The following is a 17,500-nucleotide window of genomic DNA, read 5'->3' as shown; positions in this document are numbered from 1 at the left end:
CGTGTGTATTACCAGGAGACTCACAACGCGCTCTGAATCGTTCTGGAGGTTGTTGGGCGCTGGAGTTGGATCCAGACGAGCTCCCGCTGCTCGGACGAGACTGAAGCTTCTCCACCCGATCCCAGAGCGGACGAGGGTCCACGCCGCTGAAAAATACACAAATATACACGTAAATATATACAAATATACACAACTGTAGTACTGCACCCGATCCCAGAGCGGACGAGGGTCCACGCCGCTGAAAAATACACAAATATACACGTAAATATATACAAATATACACAACTGTAGTACTGCACCGATCCCAGAGCGGACGAGGGTCCACGCCGCTGAAAAATACACAAATATACACGTAAATATATACAAATATACACAACTGTAGTACTGCACCCGATCCCAGAGCGGACGAGGGTCCACGCCGCTGAAAAATACACAAATATACACGTAAATATATACAAATATACACAACTGTAGTACTGCACCGATCCCAGAGCGGACGAGGGTCCACGCCGCTGAAAAATACACAAATATACACGTAAATATATACAAATATACACAACTGTAGTACTGCACCCGATCCCAGAGCGGACGAGGGTCCACGCCGCTGAAAAATACACAACTGTACACAACTGTAGTACTGCGCTCTGTCCCACGGGGGGCGCAGCTCCACACCACAGTACTAACAGAAGTACACTGGTACTAAAAGTAGTAGTAATAGTAATCGTATTTATTACCTGGGGGGGTTCCTGGCGGCCTGGGCCTGGGGGAGGGGCGACTCTCTTCGGGACAGAACCGGAGACCGAGACGTGGTCCTGACCGGAACCTGAGGAAAAACACGCCACCGTCAGGAAGGAGACGGAACTGCAACGACTCAGAGGAAACGCACGGGCCACTCCACAAGAACCAGAACCAGAACCAGAACCAGAACCAGCAGCAGCAGCAGCAGCAGCAGCAGCAGCAAGTAGTAGTAATAGTAGTAGTAGTAGTAGTAGTAGTAACAGTTATATTAGTTTTCAGGTAAAATACTTGAGTTCTGAGCACGTGTCGCCCACAAACATCCCACAAGAGCAAAACATCGACAGAGAACAACAGCAGAAGTATTTGTGTTAAAAATATTTGTAGTAAAAGTATTTGTAGTAGTAGTAGAAGCAGTAGAAGTGAAAGCAGAACAAGTATCAGCAGCAGTTTTGGCGGCAGCAGCAGTAGGAGCAGGTTTTCCAGGTGGAGTAAGTGAATCGTGTTTAGCTTGGGTTAGCTTTAGTTAGCTTGTATGCTAGCGACGCAGATTGGGCAGGTCACTTACTTCACCGTCAACAGAACGAAACAGAAGACGATGCGTTCACCGTTTACAGCCAATTCACACAAAAATCTAATTATTTTACCATAATATCTATCAAATAAGGTTATAAAAGGAGATTTCTGCACTTTTGGACCATTTTAAAGTCAATTTTCTTGCAATATTTGGTACATTTTAGCACATTTCTGATTAATCCGTGTGTCATTTGTTTTTCAAAATAAAATAAAAAATAAGAAAACGGAAAAACAACTATTTTCTTTATCTGTTTTTTTTAATTTTGGCTTTGGAGACAAATAATAAAGATTTGTTTTTTCAGTTTTTGATTTTGTGTTTAAATGAAAAATGGACAAAACTGATAAAGGACTAAACCAGGACTGAACCAGGACTAAACCGTTTTCAGTCCTGGTCTGGTCCCGGTCTCAGTCCCGGCCTCAGTCCCGATCTGGTCCAGGTCTCAGTCCTTGTCTCAGTCCTGGTCCTGTTCCTGGTCTCAGATATAGTCTCAGTTCTGGTCCCAGTCTCAGTCCGGGTCTGATTCCGGTCTGGTCCCGGACCTGGTTCAGTCCCGGTTTAGTCCGTTATCCGTTTTTTCCATTTTTCATTTAAACACAAAATCATAAACTGAAAAAACAAATTGTTATTTTATTTTAATCATGTATTTTCATTTTGGTTTTGGAGACAAATAATGAAGAATTTTATTTTATTTTTTTCTTATTTTTGGTTTTATTTTGAAAAACAAATGAATAATTCTTTCCAAACAATGAGAAAATTTGGTAGATTTTTATTTTATTTTTTTAATCCGACATTGCCTTAAAAATGAATCTTTTCCATAAATATATTTAAACCTTAAATTGTAAAACGTGAAGGCACCAGAAGAACAAAAGTACAGATACTGAAAAACTAAAAATAAACCAAAAGAAAAAAAAAAAGAACATTCCAGACTGAAGCACAGGAGCATGCGCGATGGAGCGGGCGGCACAGGTGAGGAGGGGGCGGAGCAAACAGGTGTAAACAAAACCAGAGGAATCATGGTTGAACACTGTTGTCATGGGAACTGTTGTCGTGGTAACTGTGGCAGCCATCTTGTGACTGTAGGAAGAGTAACTGATTTCTGATAGAAAATAAAATAAAAACAGGACCAGAAATGTACAGGACGTGCGTGAAGTCGCCCACATCAAACACAAAAACTGTCTGTCGTTTGTGCTGCAAAAAGTTTGGTTTGTGTGATTCTGGTTCTTAAAATATCAACAGTTTTATTTTGTGAAACGGGCTCAAAACGGCAGAAAATTGTATTTAGTTTGTTTACATGCTGCCGGCAGCATTTCCATTTTTTTAATCAAACGTCCCTGCGCTTTGACATTTTTTTTCCCCTTGGTCGGAGCGGTGGCACTTTTTTTCCCCCAACATTCTGCCGTTCTGACACGAGGTGATTATTAAGTTGCGGTGGTGCTCTTTTCAGAATGATACTTTCATGAACTGGCGGCGTAAGAGACGCAGTCTGTGCAGCATGTTTTAATCCTGGTTAAATCCTGGTTTAGAAATGGTTTTAGTCCTGGTTTAGTACTGGATTTAGTTCTGGTTTAGTCCTGGTTTTACTTCTGGTTTGGACCTTGTTTAGTCCTGGTTTTAGTCCTGATTTTAGCTCCAGTTTAGTTCCGTTTAGTCCTGGTTTTAGCCCTGGTTTAGAGGTACAGGTCCATACGACGTATCCAAGACCAAAAAGGTGACGCTCCAAACTATGAGTAAGTTGTGGGAATGTGGGCATGTCGGGGTGGGGGCCTATTGGAATAAGGGATGTACCCGTCAGGCTGTGGAAAAGTCTGGATCAGTTTATAGTAACTCACTTTCAATTCTATTTTATATAATAATATGTTTCAGAGCATTTTGAATCTTCTTGGGGCTGTGGACCCTAATGTGACCAACAAAAGAATCATGAATATCTCCAAAACTAAAGCAGCACAAATGAAGCACAAATGATTGACAGTTTTTGTGTAGGTTTGTGTTTGATGGGAGCCAGTTTCAGGTCAGAAATGTCACTGATTCAAGGATTTTTATTCACATTAGAATTAAAATTGAAATAAAACTGCTTTAAAGGTTTGATTTCTTGTGCACAGATCGAGTCTCTGTGTTATTGTTCTGTGTTGCGTTACCACGGCGATTCCTCTGGTTTCCTCTCTCCTGATTGGGGGAGGAGGGGGAGGACTCACCTTGGGCGGGGCCTCGTCAGTGGGCGGGGCCGGGGGCAGGTGCAAGGGGGGCGGGGGAGAGGGCGTGGCCTCCTGGTTGTTTCGCAGGTGCAGCTGCGCAAAGTTGGACACGGCATTGGCCTCGCTGAAGGACTGAGAGCGCGCTACCGGCGGAGGAGGGCAGGGGGCGCTCCCGCCGCTACTGCTTTTCAGAGCGGCCAGGTGAGACCACTGCACCTGAGGGGGCGGGGCGTGACCACACAGGGGCGGAGTCAACAGGTGAGGTGACACATGCACAAACACACAAACAACACGGACACTTCTAGAAAGAAGAACACGAACACGGACGAGGAGACTAGAGGAAAACATGGAGCACGTTTAGTACGATTCCACTAAAACAACACAATCTGAACTTTTAAAATCTTAAATTATTTGTTTTGAGAGTTTCTTTTGGTCAAAATGTGAACAGCACAAACACAAACACTCTGCCTTTACTAAAAAACTGTAAAGTTAGTCACGTGATCGTCTGAGCTGGAGACACGAGGACACTGGACAAACTGCATCATGGACACTCCTGCTCACCAGATAATACTCCCTACAACTGTACAACCACTGCACCAGACTATAACCCAGACCTTGTCCAAGTCTGGGGCCACATTCATTTAAGCACATTTGAATCACAAAATAAACTTATTTTATAATTGTACCTCATGTCTGGACTAAAACTGCAGTATTTTATTTTAGACGTGTTTTTAAAATCACTTTTTTTTGGTTCGGCAGCTTCACTTTTTCATGAGTCAGAACATAAACTCTTCTCAATCTGAGCAGCTCGACAAAACAACGAAATTTACTGATTTATAAAGAAATACAAAATATATTTTGCAGAATTGAGTTCAACATTTTGTCTCCACAATCTTTTCTGTTTCTCATGTGGCCCCAGGGAAAAAAATAACTGCCCACCGCTGATACAGAGGGACAGATAATACTCCCTACAACTGTACAACTCACTCAGACTGAGACACATGCAGGACATGATCAAACTTACATACTGCTGTAAACTGTCTGAAAATAACAGAGCGATGTAGTTTAACGAGAGAGAACAGAGACCAGCGCGAAGTCAAAACCCGACAAACACAAACCTAAACTAAAACTAAAACTAAAACTAAAACTAAAACTAAAACTAAAACTCTGTCAGTCGTTTGTGCTGCTAAAAGTTTGGTTTGTGCCGTTTTAGTTTTGGAGACATTGATGATTCGGTAACACTTTATAATAACTATGCCTTATTTAGCCTTAATAAAGCATGAACAAAGACTTAATTAATAATGAGTCATGCTTAGTAACTACTTAATTACTACCTTAATTAGCATTAACTTGCACTTGATTCTCCTGTGCTGTAAATAGTTACTCATAATTATTTCTTAACTTTAGAAAAGCTCTCAAAACAATGTAACTAACAGATAACAGCTGCCTGAATTATCATTGCACCTCATAGTTTACTAATCATTAATAAATGCTCAAATTTGTACTTAATTACTCATGAACAACCATTGTATTTAAGTATGAAATAATTATGAGTAACTAATGCTAATTAAGGTGCTAATTAAGTAGTTACTAAGCATGACTCATTATTAATTAAGTCCTTGTTCATGCTTTATTAAGGCTAAATAAGGTGTAGTTATTATAAAGTGTTACCGATGAATCTTTTAAAGGTCAAATTGGGGTTGTGGAAAAGTCTGGATCATCTTTAGTAAGTCGCTTTTGATTCATATTTTCTATAATAACACAGACTTTTCCACAGACTCGGGTCGTTTCTCTTTACTTGTTTTGTGGAGTTTTGTTAAAGCGAAAATAATAATGAATCATTTTAGAAATAAACTCGCACAAATGAAAACTGTCACACACAAAACGACACAAACTAAATACAAATGTTTGGTTTAATTTTCTGTTTTTTTGGATGCTTTTTCACATTTTGAGAGGCTGGACAAATATTTTGAATATTTTAAGAACTAGAATCACACAAACCAAACTTTTTGCGGCACAAACGAAACACAAACGACATTTTGAAGCTTCAGTTTGATCTGTAAAAGAATCGTTAAAATCTCCAAAACTAAAACGACAGACAGAGTTTGTTCAGGTTTGTGTTTGACGGGGCGACTTCACGCAGGTCGTCCAGGGTTTTTGGGGGTTATGGGGGAGAGTTTGGGGGAGTAAGGTGGGAGGGGGAGGCGTTACCTGTGGCTCCATGGGTCTGTGCATGGCGCCCTCTGCTGGCCCGTTTGAGAAAGGCTCAGAGGAACGAGGAGGAACTGAAGGTTTGGTCTGAGCGGACGTCTGAGGAGAACCTTGAATGTTCTTACGGTAACGCTCGTCCGCCTGAGAGAGGAAGAGGAAGAGGAAGAGGAGGAGGAGGAAGAGGAGGAGAGGAGGAGAGGAGGAAGAGGAAGGAGGAAGAGGAGGAGGAGGAGGAGAGGAGGAAGAGGAGGAGGAGGACACATGAGGTTAGGTCCGAGCGGAGGAGGAGGAGGAGTCGCAGGTGCACGAGGTGGAGGAGGAGGAGTGAAGAATGGACCTGGAGCTGCTTAAAGTTTGTCCTGTGATTTATTCCAGACTCTGAGTCCAAAAGAGTCAAAAAACAAAACCACTGAGAGAATTTAACTCAACGGTTTGGTCCTTTGACACTATGCACCGATACCGACTTTTCTGTTTCGATACCGATGTCGATACCAGCGCTTTAAGTGTCTGCTGATCCTCGATATGAACCGATACCAGAGCAGAGACTGAATTTATTTCCTTTAAACCAGACATGTCAAACTCAGGCCCGGGGGCCAAATTCGGCCCATGATACAATTATATTTGGCCGATGAGATCAAATCAAATGTGTATCAGAGCTGCCGCCGCACACAGATCGACTATAGAGACATGATTTATTTAAAATGTTATTTTATATTCAGTTTGTTCTGGATTCAATGTTTAATCAAAACTATTATTAAACATTTTAATAAGAAAACATCCAGATGTTGTTGAAATGTTTCAATAAATATTTAGTTTGACCCACGACTTGGTCCCAGTTTTTAATTTTGGCCTCTGTGAATTAGAGTTTTACTCCCGTTTCAAACTTATTTATCATTTTAAAGTAACTACAGGACAAGTTTAAAATATGTTGATGTGTTTTGGGCCCAAAGAGTCCAGAAAATCCTCTTATATGGAGTTCAGAATTTCCAAAAAAACAAAAAAAACATAACAAATGTCAGTTTATGTCTCTTTACTGTTGGCAGGGATCAGATTGGTCAAAAATAGAGACACTGGGACATTTCTTGTGTAAAACTGAGACAAATCAGTGGTTTTGTATAAATCTGCCGGGACAGAGACACAGGCTCAAAACTGGAACATGTGGACAAACTAAACCAGAATCCTATCGGTGCACGTGTTTATTTGGAGTAAAAGTGGGCGGGGAATCGTACAGGAAGCGCTGATCCTCTCGTTCACTCTCCCGTCCTCCTGCGCTCACCTGTGCGTCCTGCGTCCCGTTTAAATCCACATTATTCAGACGTTTTACGGTTTAGTCTGAAACATGCTGTGACACAGAGCCAGACGAGCAAACACAACCTGAAAAGTCTGGGATTAAAAACAGTGAGAGCTGCGTAAAAACACGTTTGGTTTGGTTTGTTAGTGCGGCGCCGGCGGCCACATGCACCTCACATCACGACATGGCCGCCGCCGCGCCGTCCACATGCACGCGGCGCACACAACATGGCCGCTCGCACATCCTCAGAGCGTCAGACAAACACGGCTCAGAGCAGAGACAGCAGAGGGTTGAACACGCCACGGAAGAACGCCAGATGCCCTCCCACAGCGACGAGTGTGCCCCGCCTTCTCTAAAACGACCCGACTACAGTTAAGTCTGTAACTATGGTTCTATGAGTCCTGTATGACCAGGGGGCGTGGCTAAAAGTGCGTCACTAAAAGAAACCGCGCCTAATCTAAAATATGTAAATACAAAGTTATATTACAAATACAAATACATTTTCAAATCTGCTTCCAGTTTTGAAACATTTTGAGTTGAGATGTAAGATTTTGTTTTAAATTATTAATCACTATGGCAACAGTTCTAATAATTCTAACTCAAATCATTCTGAACCTGTGGATTATTTCATGATTGAAATATAAAATTTGAGGTTTCTGCTGATACTTTGCAGTTGATGTCGTCAAAACTCTGGAGGTGTGACACCAACTGGAGGCTGAAGATCTGTTCAGACCAGAGCGTCAAAAACACTCCTCGGCGTTTGAGTTCAGACGCCCTCGACACATGACTTGGAGGCCGTGGACCAACGAGAGAAAAATACTCGACGCACGTCCAGGACGTCTGTTGCCCTGGAAACACGTGTGTGGACGGATCAGACTGAGAGACTTTAGTGTTTTTATGACATGAACACATGAGTGGAGGAGATCGACTCGACGGTCGAGGCCGTTTATATTTATGTTCATGTTTGTTGTTCTTTCTCTTTCTTCTTCCAGGTAATAACTCGGGCGATGCCAAAAGTTCAGCATTTTCAGCTTCTGAAGCTGACACCTGAACGCTCAAGATGCACCGCATCAGCGCCAGATTCTCGCCGCAAAACGCATCCGTATAGACTTTACATGTAAAGTGGAGGCTTTAACGCCGCGTCGCCGCCGTCTGAACGGAGCTTTAGACTTAATCTGAGTTTTGTGTTAACACAGTCTGACCATAAAGACGTGACTGATCTGAACTCCAACAGGAGACAGGATCTGAAGTGTTAAACACGTCGCTCTAAACAACACGACAGTCATGAGCTCCTTCCAAGCAGCTCACCAAGGGATTTCTGAATTACACTGTGCGATATTTTCGATGGTTTCACTCAGCCTCAGCTCAAACTGTTCGACCAAATCACAGAGTTTAAAAGTTCACAGCTCGTGGAACGACTTAAACAGAGCGAAACCCTCACGAGAGGCGAATCCTGCGACCTACAACTGCCGATGGGGAGCTGGTCGTGAGGGATTAATCGCTTCTCGTTCCCCCATGTTTACAACACGAATCACGACGCACGATTAAGACAAAACTTAATCCCAAAAACAGATGCACGAGGGAAAAATCGGCTCAAAAAAAGGCCAAAAATTGCAGTGTACACCGGATTTAAGATCTTTTAACTGTTTTGTCAGCGCTGAACATTCCACCATAGACATACACGTAGAACACCCCCAGCTTGACGTCACTGCAAAGAATCAAGAGAAATATTTTTGATTTAAGTGACATAATTAAACGTCTTATTTTGGAACATTCCAGGCAAAATAAAAGGCCGTTTCCTGCTCCTTGTGGTTTGATAATTTAGTGTTTTTTATAATTTAGGTGAAATTTATTTTTATTTGTAAAAGAAAGTATGTTTTGTTCATTATTTTTGTATTTTTGGGTGATAGTTTTCCCTCTAAACGCCGTGAAGAACAAAAGCAAAGTCAAAGCCAGAAAACGACCAGGAAAGAGCAGGCAGCAGGAGGCGGGACCAGAGCCGGCGTTCACCTCTCTGATTGGCTGAGGAGGATGAGTGACAGCGTCTTCAGCCTGAGGGGGGGCGGGGCTCTCGGGCCGGGGGGGAGGGGGGGTACCGGGGGATCCGGTCTCGGTCTGGACCAGAGCCGGGTCCGCGGGGTCTACGGGGGCGGCCGGGTCTGTCTCGATCACGTGGGCCTGGGGGAGGGGGGTGCAGGACGGGTTCAGCGAGGATTTGGTCCCAGGTTTAGACCCGGACTTGGACTCGGGGTTGACCTGGACTTGCGGGGGGTCTAAAGACTCGGGGGGGTCTATTACGTGGGCTTGGGGGAGGGTAGAAATCTGGTTTAAGTCCTGGTTGGAGTCCTTGTTTTTGGCGGCGGAGCTGAGGACCGGGGACGGGGGCAGGGTCTGGACCAGGGCGGGTTTGGGGTCTTGGGCTCCGGGTCTGGACCCGGTTTTGGCCCCGGTTTTGGGCCCGTGCTGCAGGGACAGGAGGTAGCTCTGTTCTTGTTGGAGTCGTTTGTGGAGTCGCTCGGCTTTTCGCTGCTCCTCCAGCTCGCGCCATTTGAACTCCTGACGCCAACGATACAACCAAAGACCAAAGATACAAAACCAAAACCAAAACCAAAACCACCACATCCCAAAGTGCACAGGACAGGTTCAAATATCAACTTTTACTCTTTGTTTTTACTGCAAAAATCTTGCCAGGTTTTGTTCATTTTCATCATGTTCCTTCACAGCCACAGACGAGACAAACACAGAGAAAAATCTAGAACTTTTACCTGACAACAAGCGACAAAACGAGCTCTGATTGGACGGGCCACGTTTACATGATGGTTTTTAATCGTTCTGAATTAAACAGTTTGGAATTAAAATATTCTTCGTCGAGTTTACATTTTAATATTATTTCTAATTTGTCAAGTTGAGGGATTGGATAAGACATTGACAACAAGACAGACTTAACTAAACACGCATACAAAAATATATATATATTATTATTATTATTATTATTATTATTATTATTATTATATTAAATTATTATTGAATTATTATTGTTATTATTATTATTTTTAAATAAATATTAACAATAAAAAAACAACAATAATAATAATAATAAACAAAACATTAAAAAATGAAAATGGGGGGGTGTAGTACAGAGTTTCTGCAGTGTTTGCACGTGTGTATTTACATTTTTAAGGCCGTCAAATCAAATATACATTTATATATTTTGTAATCTCTTCCTATATCTTTCATAAGTAATTCTAAAATAATAATTCTGAATTGAGTTTTACATCAAAAACACATTAAATTTTAAATGAAATTTTTTTCATTAGATTTTAAGGCGCATTAAGCGAAACAAACGACCCTTGAGGCTGATCCTGAGGCGGCAGATCGCGGCGTAACTCGCCCGGCGCTGATCACGAGTGTTCGCTCTGTGACGAAGACGACGGCGGCGGCGACAGTGTGCGAAGAGTCGACGCAGAACTAAACTTCGCCCTTTACTCTTTGTACGTTACCAAAGTCGTACTAAAACATTCTGACAGATTTTTGACGCCGTGTGTCGCAGAAAATCTGCTCGAGGTCAATAACACGACCAGAATTATAAGGAGACTCTCCATTTACAAGAAAATTAAAGGGTTTTATTTGCGCCTTATAGTCTGAAAAGAACAGTAACTGATAACCAACGCATTTACGTCAAAAAGAAGAAAATAGACACTTCAGCTGCTACCGTTTTTTTCTCTCATCTCGCTTTACGTCAACGGCCGCTCCACCTCAGCACCCCCCCCCCCGCATCCCGCATCCCGCTCGCAAATCCTTTACGTGATCCAGAAATAAACTAAATCGGCTTTAAAATTGGAATAAACCACCGACTTACTTCGGAATTAATTCTGAATAATCGTTTTTGTCAGGAATTAAGTGTTTCCTGCAGAAAAGTGGTTGGTCAAGGAGGTGAGCGGAGACGGCGGCGGAGAAACCACGCCGGCGAAAAGTGAACGAAGGGGCGAAGCAGATGAAGTTCCGGTGAAAGACAAACGTGAGGACTGGGATGTGACGTAGTTTTGAGTTTTGCGAGGATTCACGTGGTTCGGAGGGACACAGTCAGCGCAGGGGGAGCCCTAACTATAAAGCGCTGCGGGAAACACTGAAAGCGGAATTAATATTTATCCCGAATTAAATGATTTTTATTTGGAATTTAAGTTCTCATGTAAACGTGGCAGATGATAAAAATAAAAGAGCTGAGTGAAGGTTTAAAGTGTCAGTGAACCTTTTCCTTGGGCCTAAACCGTCTCTGTGTTTGGAGTTTTCCTGTGATGACATCAGCAGAAGGATCCTGTTTTACTCTCACACACACGCTTCCTGTCAGTTTGGATTTTACTTTTAAACTTTAAAATTGTAAAATCGACCCCCACGAAACCAAATAATGTTAAAAAAAACAACCTGAAAACCTGTCATATGCACTTAGGAGAAAATCAAAATAAAATCTGAAGTTACAGGTTTAAACATGATTCATGCAGCGAAGTCGCCCGGTCCAACTTCAAATCAGGGTCAATGAGTAATAAGTACAGTAGTAGTAGTAGTAGTAGTAGTAGTAGTAGTAGTAGTAGTAGTTAGAGATGGGGCGATAGGGTTTTTGAGCAGATAATGGTCCAAAATATGTTATATTAAAGTTAAAATCTGTTTAAAAAAATAAATAAAATCCAACTTTTTTTTTTTCGGATATCAGCCAATACAGTTCTCTACAAAAATCTATGATATCGAAACATACATACGATACATCGCCCATCCCTAGCAGTAGAAGTATTTGCAGTAGTAGTAATAGTAGTTGTAATAGTATCATAACAGTAACAGTCTGTTCTCTCTGCAGTCGTCGTATTTGCAGTAATAGTAGGACTGCAGTAGTAGTATTTGACAGCTTTTTCAGTTCTGATACCGATATCGATACTTGGAGCTGAAGTCTTAAAACACAGTGACCCGATTCCTGTAGTGTTCTGGAACATTCCAGATAAAATAAATACAGTTTAAATGGAGGTTGAGTCGACAAAAGACGACGTTAAAGATTTGTAAATCAACTTTTTGTATATTTCATGACAAAGTACAATGTTACTAACAGATATCGATATCAGAACCAACACCTGATCCAGATAATGGCTCAGTATCGGAGCCGATATTCAATACCAGTATCAGTATTGGTGCAGCACTAGTATTTGAAGTAGCAGTAGTAGTATATGTAGTATTATTGTACCAGCAGTAGTAGTAGTAGTAGTAGTAGTAGTAGTAGTAGTATTAGTAGTAGTAGTAGTAGTAGTAGTATATGTAGTAGTAGTATGTAGTATATATGTAGTAGTAGTACTGTGGTCGTACCAGTAACATGGCCTGTTCTCTCAGAAGTTGTTCCTGCAGTTTTTCGAGGTGTCGCTGCTCCTCCTCCAGCTGCCGGCGGATGTACTCCTGCTGAACACACACACACACACACACACACATCAACTACACACCTCCTCTACTCCTGCTGAACACCACACACACACACACACACACACATCAACTACTACACCTCCTCTACTCCTGCTGAACACACACACACACACACACACACACATCACACATCAACTACACACTCCTCTACTCCTGCTGAACACACACACACACACACACACACATCAACTACTACACCTCCTCTACTCCTGCTGAACACACACACACACACACACACACATCAACTACAACACCTCCTCTACTCCTGCTGAACACACACACACACACACACACACATCAACTACTACACCTCCTCTACTCCTGCTGAACACACACACACACACACACACACATCAACTACTACACCTCCTCCTAACTCCTGCTGAACACACACACACACACACACACATCAACTACACACTCCTCCTCTACTCCTGCTGAACACACACACACACACACACACACATCAACTACTACACACTCCTCCTCTCCTCTACTCCTGCTGAACACACACACACACACACACATCAACTACTACACCTCCTCCTCTACTCCTGCTGAACACACACACACACACACACATCAACAACACACACATCAACTACTACTCCTCCTCTACTCCTGCTGAACACACACACACACACACACATCAACTACTACACCTCCTCCTCTACTCCTGCTGAACACACACACACACACACACACACATCAACTACTACACCTCCTCTACTCCTGCTGAACACACACACACACACACACACATCAACTACTACACCTCCTCTACTCCTGCTGAACACACACACACACACACACATCAACTACTACACCTCCTCCTCTACTCCTGCTGAACACACACACACACACACACACATCAACTACTACACCTCCTCCTCTACTCCTGCTGAACACACACACACACACACATCAAACTACTACACCTCCTCTACTCCTGCTGAACACACACACACACACACACACAACATCAACTACTACAACACCTCCTCTCTCTCCTCTACTCCTGCTGAACACACACACACACACACACACACACACACATCAACTACTACACCTCCTCCTCTCTACTCCTGCTGAACACACACACACACACACACACACATCAACTAAACTACACCTCCTCCTCTACTCCTGCTGAACACACACACACACACACACACACACATCAACTACTACACCTCCTCCTCTACTCCTGCTGAACACACACACACACACACACACACACACTCAACTACTACACCTCCTCCTCTACTCCTGCTGAACACACACACACACACACACACATCAACTACTACACCTCCTCCTCTACTCCTGCTGAACACACACACACACACACACACACATCAACTACTACACACCTCCTCTCTACTCCTGCTGAACACACACACACACATCACACACTACTAACACTCCTCCCTCTACTCCTGCTGAACACACACACACACACACAACTACTACACCTCCTCCTCTACTCCTGCTGAACACACACACACACACACACACACATCAACTACAACACCTCCTCCCTCCCTCCTCTACTCCTGCTGAACACACACACACACACATCAACTACAAACACCTCTCCTCCTCTACTCCTGCTGAACACACACACACACACACACACATCAACTACAACACCTCCTCCTCTCTCCTCCTACTCCTCTCCTCTCCTCCTCTACTCCTGCTGAACACACACACACACATCAACACATCAACTCAACACCCCTCCTCTACTCCTGCTGAACACACACACACACACACACATCAACTACTAACACCTCCTCCTCTACTCCTGCTGAACACACACACACACACACATCAACTACTACACCTCCTCTCTACTCCTGCTGAACACACACACACACACACACACACACATCAACTACAACACCTCCTCCTCTACTCCTCTCCTCCTCTACTCCTGCTGAACACACACACACACACACACACACACACACTCAACTACTACACTCCTCTACTCCTGCTGAACACACACACACACACACACACACATCAACTCTACTACACTCCTCTACTCCTGCTGAACACACACACACACACACACATCAACTACAACACCTCCTCACTCCTCCTCCTCTACTCCTCCTCTACTCCTGCTGAACACACACACACACATCAACTACTACACCTCCTCCTCTAACTCCTGCTGAACACACACACACACACACACACACTACACCTCCTCCTCCTCCTCTCTACTCACTCTACTCCTGCTGAACACACACACACACACACATCAACTACAACTCCTCCTCTCTCCTCCTCTACTCCTCTACTCCTCTACTCCTGCTGAACACACACACACACACACACATCACTACTACACCTCCTCCTCTACTCCTGCTGACACACCACACACACACACACACATCAACTACTACACCTCTCCTCCTCTACTCCTGCTGAACACACACACACACACATCAACTACTACACCTCCTCCTCTACTCCTGCTGAACACACACACACACACATCAACTACAACACCTCCTCCTCCTACTCCTCCTCCTCTCTACTCCTCCTCCTCTACTCCTCCTCTACTCCTGCCTCCTGAACACACACACTCACACCTCAACTACAAACCTCCTCCTCCTCCTCCTACTCCTCCTCCTCTACTCCTCTCCTCTACTCCTCCTACTCCTCCTCCTCCTACTCCTCCTCTACTCCTCCTCTACTCCTCCTCATCTACTCCTCCTCTACTCCATCTACTCCTCCTCTCTCTACTCCTCCTCCTCTACTCCTCCTCTCTACTCACTCCTCCTCTCCCATCTACTCCTCCTCCTACTCCTCTACTCCTCCTCCTCCTCCTCTACTCCATCTACTCCTCCACTCCTCACTCCTCCTCCTCCTCCTCCTCTACTCCTCCTCTCTCCTCCTCTCCACTCCTCATCTACTCCTCTCTCTCCTCACTCCTCCTCCTCTCTCCTCCATCTACTCCTCCTCTCTCCTCCTATCTCCTCCTCTACTCCTCCTCTCCTCCTCCTCTCCTCCTTCCTCTACTCCTCCTCCTCCTCCTCCTCCTCCTACTCCTCTCCTCTCTCCTCCTCTCCTCCTCTCTCCTCCTCCTCTACTCCTCCTCCTCCTCTCCTCCTCCTCCTCCTCCTCTCCTCCTCCACTCCTCCACTCTCCTCCTCTACTCCTCCATCTACTCCTCCTCTACTCCTCCTCTCCTCCTCCTCCATCTACTCCTCTCCTCCTCCTCCTCTACTCCTCCTCTACTACTCCTCCTCCTCCTCCTCCTCCTCCTCTCTCCATCTCCTACTCCTCCTCTCTCTCCTCCTCCTCTACTCCCTCCTCTACTCCTCTACTCCTCCTCTACTCCTCCTCTACTCCTCCATCCTCCTCCTCTCCTCCTCCTCTCCTCCATCTCCTCCTCTCTCTCCTCCTCCTCTACCTCCTCCTCCTCTACTCCTCCTCTACTCCTCTAAGACTCTCCTCCATCCTCCTCCTCCTCTCCTCTCTCCTCCATCTACTCCTCCTCTCCTCCTCTACTCCTCCTCCTCCTCCTCTCCTCCTCCTCCTCCTCCTCTCTCCTCCTCCTCCTCCTCTCTCCTCCTCTCCTCTCCTCCTCCTCTCCTCTCCTCTCCTCCTCCTCCTCCTCCTCCTCCTCTCTCTCCTCTCCACTCCTCCTCCTCCTCTCTCCTCCTCTCTCCTCCTACTCCTCCTCTCCTCCTCCTCCTACTCCTCTACTCCTCCTCTCTCCTCCTCCTCTCCTCTACTCCTCCTCCTCCTCCTCCTCCTCCTCCTCCTCCTCTCCTCCTCCTCCTCCTCTCCTCCTCCTCTCCTCCTCTCATCTCCTCCTCCTCTACTCCTCTCTCCTCCTCCTTCCTCTCTCTCCTCCTCTTCCTCTACTCCTCCTCCCTCCTCTCTCCTCTCCTCCACTCCTCCTCTCTCCTCCTACTCCTCCTCCTCTCCTCTCTCTCCTCTAACTCTCTCTTTCCCTCCTCCTCTCTCCCTCTCTTCAGTACAGACCTGCTCTCTCTCCTCATCTCTCTTCTCTCTCTCTCTCTTTCCAGTACAGACCTGCTCTCTCTCTTCCTCCCTCTCTTCTTCTCTCTCTCTCTCTTCAGTACAGACCTGCTCTCTCTCTCATCTCTCTCTCTCTCTCTCCTCTCTCTCCTCTCTCTCTCCTTCTCTCTCTCTCTCCTTCCAGTACAGACCTGCTCTCTCTCTTCCTCTCTCTCTCCTTCTCTCTCTCTTTTCAGTACAGACCTCCTCCCTCTCTCCTTCTCTCTCTCTTCCAGTACAGACCTCTCTCTCTCTTTCTCTCTCTCTCTCCTCTCTCTCCTCTCTCCTCATCTCCTCTCTCTCTCTCTCTCTCTCTCTCTCTCTCTCTCGTACTCTCTCTCTTTCTCTCTCCTCTCTCTCCTTCTCTCTCTCTCTCAGTACAGACCTGCTCTCTCTCTCTCCTCTCTCTCTCCTCTCTCTCTCTCTCTCTCAGTACAGACCTGCTCTCGGTCGCTCCTCCTCTTCTCCTCCTCCCTCCTCCTCTCTTCTTCTTCTTTCCTCCTTCGGTCCATCTCTTCCACTCGTCTTTTCTCCTCCTGTTCTCTCCGTCTCTGCTCTCTCTCCTGCTGTCGTCTCATCTCTCGTTCGCGTCTTTGTTGCTGCGACACAAAAACAAAGCAAAAAACCACAAATAAAACATGAGCGACATTTAAAACACGTCAGATTCTTCCACAATATTTTTGTGTTTGATGGAAAAACAGTTTTTCTGATTCACAAACGTTCAGAGTGAAGAACAGAGCCGGAGTTTGGTTCTGCCACAGTAAAAGTTTGATTCACTAAAACGTTAAAAAGCTTCAGAATCTTTTAGTAATAAATCTGTTCTAATTCATCTTTTATCATTTTATACTAAAAACTGGACATTTAATAAAAATAATCTCTCTCCACACTTAGGTTTGTTTACTTGCATCTTATTTTGAAAGTCCCAGGAAGTGGGCACAAAGCATTATGGGAAACAGAAGCAGAAATCAGTTAGAGAAAAAAAACATTCGAGAA

General features: G+C 44.6%; 1 protein-coding gene across 5 annotated transcripts in view; it reads right to left on the bottom strand.

Annotated features, from left to right (window-relative positions):
- The window catches only part of LOC110168987 (mitogen-activated protein kinase kinase kinase kinase 4), a 56,813-nt gene that overhangs the window by 27,064 nt on the left and 12,249 nt on the right, over nucleotides 1-17,500 (bottom strand). For 2 of the 5 annotated variants that reach the window (XM_055166500.1, XM_055166503.1), the window contains exons 10-15: nucleotides 16,948-17,106; nucleotides 12,353-12,442; nucleotides 5,716-5,856; nucleotides 3,505-3,720; nucleotides 735-823; nucleotides 25-146 (exon numbers count right to left, since the gene is read on the bottom strand). In XM_055166500.1, the coding sequence (XP_055022475.1) occupies nucleotides 25-146; nucleotides 735-823; nucleotides 3,505-3,720; nucleotides 5,716-5,856; nucleotides 12,353-12,442; nucleotides 16,948-17,106 (817 nt within the window). Of the gene's footprint in view, nucleotides 1-12; nucleotides 147-734; nucleotides 824-3,504; nucleotides 3,721-5,715; nucleotides 5,857-12,352; nucleotides 12,443-16,947; nucleotides 17,107-17,500 lie in introns of all 5 variants that reach the window. The other 3 variants (XM_055166504.1, XM_055166502.1, XM_055166501.1) reach the window with 3 other exon arrangements.

The sequence above is a fragment of the Boleophthalmus pectinirostris genome, unplaced genomic scaffold (genome assembly GCF_026225935.1).
Source record: "Boleophthalmus pectinirostris isolate CB_2022bp ecotype Guang Dong unplaced genomic scaffold, ASM2622593v1 HiC_scaffold_11, whole genome shotgun sequence".
In the NCBI taxonomy this organism is placed as follows: domain Eukaryota; kingdom Metazoa; phylum Chordata; class Actinopteri; order Gobiiformes; family Gobiidae; genus Boleophthalmus; species Boleophthalmus pectinirostris.
The sequence above is the reverse complement of the archived record's forward strand: the minus strand, read 5'-3'. Positions and strand labels throughout refer to the sequence as shown.